This window comes from Natrix helvetica (genome assembly GCF_964273705.1).
Source record: "Natrix helvetica genome assembly, chromosome: 1".
In the NCBI taxonomy this organism is placed as follows: Eukaryota; Metazoa; Chordata; class Lepidosauria; order Squamata; family Natricidae; genus Natrix; species Natrix helvetica.
The window spans coordinates 79,812,363-79,825,122 of NC_138548.1; the positions used below are offsets into that span (position 1 = coordinate 79,812,363).

General features: G+C 38.7%; 1 protein-coding gene across 1 annotated transcript in view; it reads left to right on the top strand.

Annotated features, from left to right (window-relative positions):
• ARHGAP1 (Rho GTPase activating protein 1) overlaps positions 1–12,760 on the top strand; it is a 34,380-nt gene that overhangs the window by 143 nt on the left and 21,477 nt on the right. Inside the window, exons 2-3 of the mRNA XM_081937451.1 lie at positions 8,630–8,784; positions 9,788–9,880. Of these exons, the coding sequence (XP_081793577.1) occupies positions 8,652–8,784; positions 9,788–9,880 (226 nt within the window). The 5' untranslated portion in view covers positions 8,630–8,651. The remainder of the gene's footprint in view (positions 1–8,629; positions 8,785–9,787; positions 9,881–12,760) is intronic.

Genomic DNA, 12,760 nt, shown 5'->3' on the forward strand with positions numbered 1-12,760 from the left:
GAGGGTTCTGAGGGTGGAATTGTGAGGGGGGGGAGGGGTTCCTTCGCCGGCGGGAATGTTCTCGCTTCGTCTGCGCGGTGGGAGGGCGCATGTTTTGGGAGCTCCTTGGCCGGAGTCCAAGGCACGGAGCCTCTGCGTTGAACTTCTGCCTTTCTTTTCCCACCTTGTCACTTCGGTCAGGCGCAGGCGTCCCCTCAACTCTGTTTTGGCCATCTCCTTTCCCTTTTTAATGTACCTTATTTTATTCCTCAGCCTTCTGCTAAGGGTTTGAGTGAAATGTACAGGTGGGAAAACATTTCTCCCATCAACTTCCTTCTCTTAACTTTACTTTACAGCACCGAGGATTGTTTTCAAAGGGACATCCTGCTTTTGTTATTGCAGAATGGTGTCGTCTTAGCAGACACAACCTATCATTGGCTTCACCATATGTTACATAAACCACAACTGGCTGAATTTGATATTGTTTTAAGCCATCATCTGCGATTAATGCAACCATAGAACCTGGATTCACACATAGGCAAAACCAAACATCATGGCTTAGTGCAATGTAACATAATGGCTTAGTGTAATGTGTGATCTGAATGATAGATTTGTGTTACCGTTTAGAAAGAGAATTGTGCTAAGTAAGGTAATACTTAGGGAGGGAGAAGTTGCTAAAAGCAAACTAGAGGATTTGAATCAAGTCATTCTGACTATAGGCATTGTCTTAATATTAGTTTGTACTGATCAGCTTGATATGCTAATAGTGAAAATTGCAGGGGTTTCCCTGACCTGTGAAAAAGGTGGAAATTGTGTGATGATGCATAGATGGATGTGGATGAAGTTGGATAGAGAGATTCAGTAAACAAACACAACTGCATAGTACAGTATTGTATAGTATAGCAGAATTTGTTTGGAAATTTCAAGGAGGGTTCCTTTTAAGTGAGTATTCTACCTGACTTCTGAAGATTTTTATGTTGTATATTCATTTGTATGGTATTGATTGTGTTGAATAACAATCAAAATAAAGTACAAGTGTACTGTAGCTGAAATTCTTTCAAGTGTATTGGATTTTCAGAAAAAAAAAGGAAGGCCACTTAGGCCAGGAATGATTTAGTAGTAGTGGTAAGCACGTAAGTTACTAATGCAATTTTTTCCAGTTGTTGGATTTGCTGTAGTTTCACAAGAATCAAATTGGCTGAGCCAGTAGAATTGTTCAATAAGCTCAGATAAGTTATGTTATGGCAGAAAGGTGTGGTATTTTTCAAACTAACCTGATTCAGCAGATTGTGTCATACAGTCAGTGGATCTTGTTTGATTTAAACTGAAAGTCGTGAAGCAGGGGGATCATCTTGAGTTAACATACCATTTTTTCTCCTTGACTTACACTGTACCTCTGGTTGGGCAAGCTAAATTATTTTTCTTTAGTATCTCAACAATTGCTGCAAAATTTCAGTGGGTTTTATTATAATAGTAGTGCTGGAGTTGCAAAAAGAAATGTATGTAACTTTATTTTATTGCTTTGTTAGGCTTATTGAATACAGGAAATAACAAATCTGCTTTCTTCATAAGCTAAAGAAAGAAATTCATGAGCGCCAGAAATTTAAATATAATTTCTTGAGCTGCCATTCCCACATATACATGTGTTGACTTCCTACACATGCTTAATATATAAAAGTACATTAAAGGGTATGTATGGGTATAGATTCTCTAAGACATTGTAAGATATAGGGACTTCAAGAATTTTGAGCATTGAAGTCCACTTAATCTAACAGATGCTAAGGCTGAGAAACACAGCTCTAAGATTTGTTAGAGTGCCTATATAAAATTGAAAAGGATAAAAGCATATAGAATAGAATAGAATAACCGAGTTGGAAGGGACCTTGGAGGTCTTCTAGTCCAACCCCCTGCTCAGGCAGGAAACCCTACACCACTTCAGACAAATAGTTATCCAACATCTTCTTAAAAACGTCCAGTGTTGGAGCATTCACAACTTCTGGAGGCAAGTTGTTCCGCTGATTAATTGTTCTAACGGCCAAGAAATTTCTCCTTAGCTCTAAGTTGCTTCTCTCCTTGACCAGTTTCCACCCATTGCTTCTTGTCCTACCCTCAGGTGCTTTGGAGAATAGCCTGACTCCCTCTTCTTTGTGGCATACCCTGAGATATTGGAACACTGTTATCATGTCTCCCCTAGTCCTTTTCATTAAACTCCAATCCCCTAATCATCTTAATTGCTCTTCTTTGCACTTTGCACTTTTTCCAGAATCTCAACATTTTTTACATCGTGGCGACCCAAACTGAATGCAGTATTCAAGTGTGACCTTACTAAGGCATTATAGAGTGGTATTAACACATCACATGATCTTGATTCTATCCCTCTGCTTATGCAGCCTAGAACTGTGTTGGCTTTTTTGGCAGCTGCTGCACAGTGCCGGCTCATATTTAAATGGTTGTCCACTAGGACTCCAGGATCCTTCTCACATTTACTACTATTGAGCAAGGTACCATATATACTGTACCTCTGCATTTCGTTTTTCTTGCTTAAATGTAGAACCTTACTTTTTTCACCATTGAATTTCATTTGGTTAAATAGTGCCCACTGTTCAAGTCTCTTAAGATCCTTCTATATCTTAAGTCTGTCTTCTGGAATGTTGGCAATTCCTGCCAGCTTGGTGTCATCTGCAAATTTGATGAGTTCCCCATCTATCCCCAAGTCATTGATGAAGATATTGAAGAATACTGGGCCTAAAACAGAGCCTTGGGGTACTCCACTGCATACTTCCCCCCATGTAGATGCAGTTCCATTGAGGTCTACAGTTTCGAAGCTGTCTGGTGGTAATGCTGTGACCCACATTTTTCTATTTTATTTAGTAGTAGGTTATGGTCTATGTTTTAGCGACTTTGTATAATCATTACTTTGGAAACTTTTGGAAAAAATATTTGGGACAGTAAATATCTAAAATTATCTTTTCCTTTCAAAGTTAATTATAATGTTATTTTCTTAAAGTCCTCTTTTAAATAAGTCTGAAAAGAAAGGTAATGTTTTCTGGAATATATTCAGGTGATCCTCAGTTAACAAAAACTCATTCAATGACCATTTGAAGCTATGACAGCACTGAATGAGTGGTGGTTACAACTGGTCCTTGAAGTCCCAACTGCTCAGCAGCCCTTAGTCACACATGATCACGATCTCATCACTTGCCAATCAGCTCACACTTATCTGCATCATCCTGCAGTCACATGATTGTGATATGTAAGCTTTCCTCACGGCTTCCGAGAAGTCAGTAGGGAAATCAGCAAGGAAAGTCACAGGTTGTTTGGGTAAGTCTGTCCAGGGGATTGTACTAGAAGCCCTCCAAGATCCCTTCCAATTCTCTTATTCTGTTATTCTCCCGCATGTACTCTCTTCTTGAATTTAGTTGCGCTTGTGCGGTGCCTTCCCAGCCACTCGTGCATCCTCATGTACCTTTCTTCATCCAGCAGCTGCCATTTATCTGCCTGCTGGCCTGCTTGCAAGCTGCCTTGGGACTTGCAGCTTCCTGCTGGCTTCCCCATTGACTTTAGTTGTTGGAAGCAAGGTGGTACTGACTTAATGACCCTTGTTCCTCAATTATAGCAAGAGGGAATGCAGGGATTGCTGTAGCTATGTGATGTGATTACCTGATCGTGCACTTTACAATCATATTACTTAGCAATGGAAATTCTGGTCCCAACTGCCATTGTTAAGCAAGGATAACTAGGTAATGTTAAGCTGCTTGGACCATCTCCTATCTTTCTGTGTCAACATTACAAGTGGCAAATATCACTACTATAAGGATATATGCTCTAGTTTAAATGTTTAGTGATCTGCTAAGTGTTGTAGGTTGCTTCAGCAAAGCATAAGTTAAACAATAAATTTTAGTAAAGAATTGAACAATTGATGTTTTACAGATGCTGTTTAGGTAACACAACCACCCATGATTTGGTGCTATGAGAAAAAGGGAAATGTTTCATTTGCATATTTAGAACCAGAAAACTAGTTTGGTAACTTCCAACTCCTAGTTTCCTCAAGTTTCCCCATGCTCCTTAGAGGTTTTTTTTTTAAGTCAACCAGTAGTTTGTCTTGTAATAATAAGAAATCTCCAATGATATTTAATATTTGAAGAAAACAAAATACAACAAATTAGATATGTCCCATCTTGTAAGAGATCATATTCTATTTTGGTCCCATGCTGAGTATTGCAAATTGGAAGTGTTTTGTTTAAGCATGGATTAGATGTTTTTTCAGAAGTAATAGTGATATGGCCAGGAACTTCAAATACTTTAATGTATTTGTACTATGTTCATCTTCAAATTTACTAATATTGTGAAAAATAGTAATTTATGCATTAATCTGACTTTCTGCTCAAAGTATGAGCTATGTCAGTGGAAGGTATTTTTATGATTTATATGAAAATAAATACTAGTTTCCCTCCAATATTTGTGTTGGTCATTTCTTCAGTGATGATTTAATAACATATTGAAACACTATCATAGATCAAATACTACTTGCATATACTTATATCACTTGGGTTTTGGGATGGCATTAGTAGAACATCTACCATATGCTGTCTATGTTTCAGAGAAAACATAGAATATAAATACCACTTATAAACTAAATACCATAGTGGTATGATAATTAATAAGTACTATATTCTGATCACGCTGTATTACTAAGTGAGAAAATTGGAATATTTACTATAAGCAAATTGGACATTGTTTTTATATTGATACTAGAGGTATTGGTTTAATTGGATACATTTAGATAATTTTGAGAATATGCTGTTGAAGTTGTTTTGAAGAGAATGAGTCACCTCATGGTGGTTAAGGTTTCCATAGAAACTGAGGATATTGCTAAAGACAGATGGTTGGTTGCAATTTAAGCATGTTTCTAGCATTAGCTGTTCATTCAAAAGAGTCAAATGTCCTGCTCTTTGTCCCTTTGGCAGCTCCTCCTATCTTTGAGAGAGAAACAAACCATAGCTGAGGTCAACTTTGCAGATTTGCCAGTCTGCATTAATATTTCCTACCAATTTATTGTATTTTTTCAAGCTAGACTTCCTGCACAATAATTTTATAGTCAACTGTGCAATGTAGTAAGTTCAATGTAGATATACATTTCGATATGACTAATAACATAAATATATTAATATTATATTAGCTATAAAATATGCAACTAAATTCCCTCAAGGGTTTATTGAAATTATGGCATAATGCTTTAATATGTGGAGATATTTTTCACTGTTGTCTTTATAGAAGTTATATTAATTTCTAACATTAGATATAGCCTTGCTTTGATCCATTTTAAAAATATTTTATTTTGGAGTTGATTATTGCTTGAGTTGATTTTAAGAATTCCCTAACACTTTTAATGAGAGCCAGTGTAGTGTAATGATTAAGTCATCAATCTAGAAGCCAGGGATTGTGAGTTCTAGTTCTACCTTAGGCACAAAGCCAAGTGGGTGCTCTTTAGATAGTCACTTTTTCTCAGCCCTAGGAAAGAGGCAATGGCAAATCACTTCTTTAAAAACTGGAATTACAATTATAAGTCATGCCAGTCATAAAGCAGGTCACCACATAACTGCACCCGATTTTTTGACCTTTTTGTGGTGGTTGTTAAGTGAATCAGCAGTCATTAAGCAAATGCGATGGTCTTTAAGTAAATCCATTGTCCGTAATTGGTGTCATAAATCATAGTCACATGACCGCAGGACCTTGCAAACAGCGGTAAATGTGGACTGATTGCCAAGTGTCCAAAATGATCAAATCACCATGGGAGGGAGGTGGGGGACAGGAAGGAGCCATTGGAATTTTGAATCCAGGTCATAAGTAGACCTAGGATGTCTGTTCTCCTGTAATATTGAACAATTAGTAAGTATAAGTTGAGGATTACCTGCAATCAATTTGCTATAATGATAGGAATGCAGAATGTGTTTCAAGTTTTTTTCCTCTAGTGATACTAAGATTTATTTTATGACTATGTCATTAGTTTGATTGGCCAGTATAGAAAATTATAACCCCTATTGGGTGTAGACCCACAATATTAAACCACAATGTTTATTAGGTTTTGTCTAGGGCAGCGATGGCGAACCTTTTTTGGCTCGCGTGCCACAAGTGGGGGGAGTGCGGGGGGTCGTGTGAGGGCGTGCCGCACCCATAATGCAATGTGCGATCCCCCAGTGCGCATGCGCGCACAGCGCACATCCCCCATTTTTACATGCTTTTTTCACCCTCCCCAGGCACCAGAGGCTTTATAGGAGCCTGGGGAGGGCGAAAAGAGCTTCCCCCGCCCCCCCTCAGGCCCTCCGGAGGCTTCAGGGACCGTCCGGAGGCTTCCCTGAAGCCTTCGGAACGCTTAAAACCACCCTCCGAGCAAACCAGAAGTGACTTCTGGGTTGCTCGGAGGGTGGTTTTAAGCGTTCCGAAGGCTTCAGGGAAGCCTCCGGATGGTCCCTGAAGCCTCCGGGGGGGGGAGAGGCTCTTTTCGCCCTCCCCAGGCTCCTATAAAGCCTCTGGAGCCTGGGGAAGGCAAAAAATAGCTTTTAAAAAGGTGAACTCAATTGGCCAGCGCGCGCATGCGCGCTGGCCAGCTGACAGGGCAGCGCCTTGCGTGCCCTGACAAATGGCTCCGCATGCCACTTGTGGCACGCGTGCCATAGGTTCGCCATCACTGGTCTAGGGTTTTGTAAAGCTTTTCAAATGTATTAATTACCAACTTTATTATCTGGTGTATTTACAGATTACAATATACAATCCAGTGACGTGCGGTGAGGTTTATGGCTGGTGAGGCTGGTGACGTCATCAGAAAGGCGGGGAATGGGACCACGTGTGCTGGAGCCTGAGGCTGCCTCAGCCTCAAGCACACATGATCCCATTCCCCGCCTTCCTGAGCGCGCTTCGCCGGTTCGCATTCCGCGATCCCCAACAGCAGCTGCTTTTCTGTGTGTCTGGCGTTTAGGACATCCGGCTATCTTCTAAACGCCAGATGCACAGAAAAGCACTGAAAAGCACTTTGCCTCCAATCCACTTCGTCTTGATGACATCGCCGACGTCGCTGCTGGGCGCGGCCGGACGGAGGTAACCAGAGTGGCGTCGAGGGGTCCGGGCGGACAAAAGAGCGAGCGAGCGAGCGATGGAGGATCAGGCAGCCTGATCCTCGGTCGCTCGTCCGCCGGACTGCCTCGGCGCCACTCTTGCTACCTCCGTCCATCTGCGCATGGCAGCTGCAGCGACGTCATCAAGCCCCTGCCACTGCTGGATGTCTATTGCAGTCGCGAGGAGTGCGCAAAGTACAGCGGAGGCAGGAAGGTTATTGGCGCTTCCGAGAACCCTCCTGCCTCCACCGGTTGCCCAGCTGGCACCACCCCGCTCCCGCTCCTCCTCCTCCCTCCTCTTCCTCTTATATATATGAAACTCCCTTGTGGATATTATTATTATATATTATTATTTCATGATGAGAGGTGAGGCTCTGCCTCCCCTGCCTCCAATGACCGCATGTCCCTGATACAATCTGAAAAACAGGAAACAATATAAACTTTACTATTACAAACATTTTATCTGAGAACATGTCATTCCATAGAGGGGGGGGATGTCTCTGGGACCCGCCCCCACTGATTTTGTGAAAAGTGAATTCACAAAACATCACAACTGATATGGGCAGGCAGATTCTGCTGGGAGGAGATGATTCTGGAAGCAACAAGGACCCAAACATTATCGGTAATTGGACTTAGAAACTTACTGGCGAAAAGTGCTGGTTTCACAAACACAAACTGTTGAACTGGCTAGTGCTGAGTATTCTGTGTCAGTTGCAGTTGTCAAATTGTGCTCATGTAAAATGAATCCCAGTAATGTCGGAGAGTATTACATGAGAGGTGACAAGTGCTTCCTGGTACTAGAAGGGGCATAACTGAAGCTGACCATTCCTGGTTCCTATTCAAGCAGAAGTTGTGAAGCCAGAAGAACCTCCAAAGTGTACACCAGCTTCTTTAGAGACAGTGTAAGCTTCAAAGGAAGCAAAGGATTTCTGTTCCAACACCAACTCTGGCTTGTAGGGATTCTAAGACTTACCAGTAGTTTGCTTTGGCACACCTGGTCCCTCACAGCCTAGTGACATCAGGTTTAGATTTCCACTTCTGCTTGGCCTGGACTAGATATTAAAGATGTTTGGTTTGGATATTAGATATAAATGTATTTATATCCGCTGCAAATTGATGGTACTTAATCCCAAATCAATGGAGAATCTCCACCAATAGTTTCACGTAGATGTTAAACAGATGAGAGAGAGGGCTTAGCCCTAGGGATCTCCTTGCAAAATTGCTGTTTTGACCTGCATACTTAAATATAAGTACTTCAGTAAATAATTTGGACAGGCCTAATGTCTTGTCTTTTCCCATCACCTTTGTTATGTGTCTCTGAAGGGAAAGCAAATATGTATATTAGCATAAGAGGGAAGCAAATGAAACAAAATGCAATTGCAATCAAAACTGTTATCTCTGCTCCCCCCTCAAGTTAGATATGAATGCAAGGTCTGTCATATCTACAATGACATTTAAAGGAGGACACTGGGAAATGCCAGGGAAAATTGTGAGATGTTTCTTCGCTGATTTGTGAATTTCTCCTGCTTCTTTTCAAGTAATCTATTGAGCACTTGAAGCATGGAGCAATACCCAGATTTACAAGAGGACCTGAGTCTGGAAGATACTAGTGAATCTCTCAATCAGCTCAAATTGGCCTCTCTAGATGACAAAAATTGGCCATCAGATGAAGAGCCTGTTTTCCCAAAGTCAGGTAAGTGTTTCTGTTAATAAAACAACTGCGGGAGATGGCAGTCAGGGTTTAAGGCCGTGGTCCCCAACCTTTGCAGCTTGGGGGCTGGGGGGGGGGGAGAACGGATGTGTGAGCATCAGGGCGGCGTGCATGTACATGCTACTGCAGCTTGACTTGCATGCATGCACACATGCGCTGGCCTGCTACTTGCACAAATAATGCTGCACACACGTGTATGCCAGCTCGCCACTCACACGGCCCGGTTGCAAATAGGCCATGGCCTGATAGTGGGCAAGGCTTGGGGGTTGGGGACTCCTGCTTTAAGGAGTTCATAATCTGAAAATATTGCCTGTCTGTTGCTTGTTAAATCAGCTCTGTCTTTCCCTACAAGGCCATAACTCTCCTCTGCAGCTGTAGTACAACGCAGGAAAAGATTGGCTGTTAGTGATGCCCGTATACTCAGAAGCACTTGTTTGCCTTTGAATCCAAAATGTTGCACAACCCTGTTCTGCAGCATTCATCTTAAATTTCTTTAAGATGTTGCAAATGAGTTTGCTTGGTATCCTGACTGTAAATTGTAATAAAGAACTAAGATAGTAATCAGAAAATAAGAACTGGAATGTTACAGGTTGTGTATAGCCAAAGAAATACCTGTACAGTGTAGATATCAACGCAGTAGATTATAGTTGTTCATTTTGGGATTTGTGGCAGAAGATTTTAAGTCTATTATTTTGTTCCATTAATGGTGTCTTTATATACTTAAAGCAGATGCATTTATAAATATGTTTAAACAATTAATCTTAGTGCATGCACCTGTCTGTTTTGAAATACCAAATGAACAAGTAAATGTACCCCATTTGTACCCCATCACACCTGAATAAAGGTGCAGGTATTCAGATAAATTAATATAGCCATCCTACTGATAATGCACCTAGACATTCTCTGTAATTCTGGACCCTTATTTAGTAAGTTTAATTTTATGTGCTATTTTTCTTTCTATTTATTTACATATGGTACTGTACAGATGATACCAAGAGCTCCCCGGATTCTGCCACACATCTGCGGTGGGATGATCCCTACTATGATATTGCTAGGCACCAGATTGTGGAAGTAGCAGGTACTGTTTTGTTATAGTATAATGATTTGAAATAAAATAAATAAATATATTTTTAACAACTATCAACAGTAAAAATAAAAATTATTTTCTCAAAGAAATTTTTAATGACACCTTCTCTAGGAAATAATTGAAAGTTCCAAAGAAATAATTTAATATTTTGAAGAAATTTGAAGTGATCCTAAGTCTTTGATAGTGCCTGTATCATTTGTCATAAAAAGCAATACCTCTCTCAGATTGAACTGCTGACTAAATGGCTATATATCCATGTGGCTTTCTTGATAAAAATAGAAAATTGGTTTTGAGTCCATTTCTAGGATATTTCTTTAAATTCGCATTAAGTTTACAGAGCTTGGATTTTCTGGTGGGCTTCTAGCCTTACAATTGCTTTTTGGAATTTCTAGATTGTATATCATAACTATATAATAGAAATCATTTCCAGCAGAATAGTTACTTGAAAAACTAAAATGAGAAAACCGTACAAAAACCTTATCAAAATTATTACAAAAGATAATTTTCAAATTACTTTAATATATTTTGAACTTTGTAACTTTTTATAGGACTTTTCCTCCCCCCCCCCCTTTTTTTTTTAAGAAAGAGAAGTTTTGTCTCATTCATTGTGGCAAATTGTAGAAACCTCTTCCGCAAAAGGCCGTTAGAAAGCAGCAGTAAGATGTGATTTGCTTTCAGATGACTTTTTCAAATAAACACCAGAATATGTTGGTGTTCTGTGATGTCATCTAATTTCATACATTTATAGAACATTTTGACAGACAATTGCCAGAGAAGGTCATTTGTTCAGTACCTGCAAATACTTCTAATTTTTCTGAGCCATAGCAAGCATTTTAATTGTCAGTCTAAATTATTGGGTACCTTGTTCATATGTCTAATTAGTCTGCGGAACATCTGAAAGTGAAAAGTCAAACCACTGTTCAAAATCGTGGGTCCATAGACTTGCAAAGAAACAATTAAGCCCTTTTCTATTTCATTGATAACTAGTCTGCTAACATTTCTGTTTAGCTAATTTATATATAGTTCTAAATTCAGCTATTATCTGAATTGCATGCAGACTTAATTGGGAAGGATGTGGTATGTTAATGGTTACTGAAAATGATGCCCTGAGACTGGAAGAGTGGACAATTGTTTTTAACTTGTATATATGATTAATATTAATCATAATGCCAAATATGGTATACATCAAGGGTGTCAAACTGCCACCCCGGCTCTGCAAAGGCAAAAAGGCACTATGTGTTGTGATATGTCACATGATGTGATTAAGTTTGACACCCATGGTGTATATGATAGCAGATTCTCCTAGTGACTAAGGAATAGAAATGAACAATGGGTTATTGTAGAAAGTAAATGATAAATAAGGAGGAAATGTCATATATATGGAAAAATGTAATAATATTTTAATAATATATAATAATAATAAAATATATGTATTTGTAGTGTTTGTTTCTGAGAGATTTTCAGCACGGGAGGTATCTTTCTCTATGCAAATATGATAGGAATACTACAATTCATGAAACAAGGTCTCCACTGTTAAATTATTAGATAGGGCTAAACAAAAGATAACTGGTACACATTGTGTTCAAATACGTAAGACTAGCTCTATTGCTGTCTTCCTCAGATTTCTACCATTTGACAGAATTCATGAATAACATTCAGTAAAACCTTCATATGTTCCAGAAATATTTATTTTGTGGGAAGTAAATAATGTTCGTATAGTCTGTGCTGCTAATATAGTTTAATTATTTCTGTGTTCATGTTAATTTTATTTTTATATGTTATCTGTTTTCCACTGTAAACACCATATTGTAGTTCAGAAGAAGGTTCATTTATTATCTATCTATCTATCTATCTATCTATCTATCTATCTATCATCTATCTATCATCTATCTATCTATCTATCTATCTATCTATCTATCTATCTATCTATCATCTATCTATCTATATCTACGTATCTATCTGTTTTTCTATGGAGCAGGTGCAAATCAAGAATAGCGTTAAATAAATACTTGTTATGCATGTATTTTTATTTCTTTATTTTCTGGAAGTTTATTTATTCATTAAATGTGTATGTGCTTAATATCTAATTACCATGTTCACAAGTAAAAAATATTTCTAATATTACAAATGCCGATTGATTTTTAGCTCTGATTTATGAGAAAAAGAAAAACTGGACTGTATTTCAATTCACTTTTCTTCTGCATTTTCATTTATTGTATGCACAATAGCATTTTTCAGAGATTTAGAATAGGGCCTCCTAAAAGTAAGTTGTATGATATAGAGTTGCAGCGTGTAGAAGTAATTTCCTCAAATCAGTTGAAGTGGTTTTCTACTAAAATAAGGCCTAGTTTTTTGAACCCACAATTTTCTGTTCCTGTCTATATTAATTTCACAGGAAAGCAAATTGTAAGTGCTAAAAGACAAATAACTTGTCCAGTATTATGAATTGATAGAGCTGAAATGAAATGGGATTACAGTTATTTATTTGTTCATTTATATAGCTGCCCATCTCACATAGTTGAAACACAAAACAATAAATAAATAAATAAATAAATAACCAAAGTAATATAACAATGGCCATTAAGAACAATAAAAATGTTAAAACCATTAAAATAAGTGGCAGTACAATCCAACTCTCAACAATGTACAGTAGCCATTTAGCAGGCTCCACACCACTTAAACTCCAGGTTGTATATGCCAATCTAAGTTCTGGGGGAATGATCTCTGTTTGGAATGGTTGTGTGATAAGGATTTTGGATTAGATTGCTTCTGTGTAGTTTCTCTCTGCCAATCTTATAGGGCTCCCTGGTTTTCTAAGGAATTTTGAGAGATAAAACAGCTAAAAGATACCTAGAGTTTAATTAGAAAAAG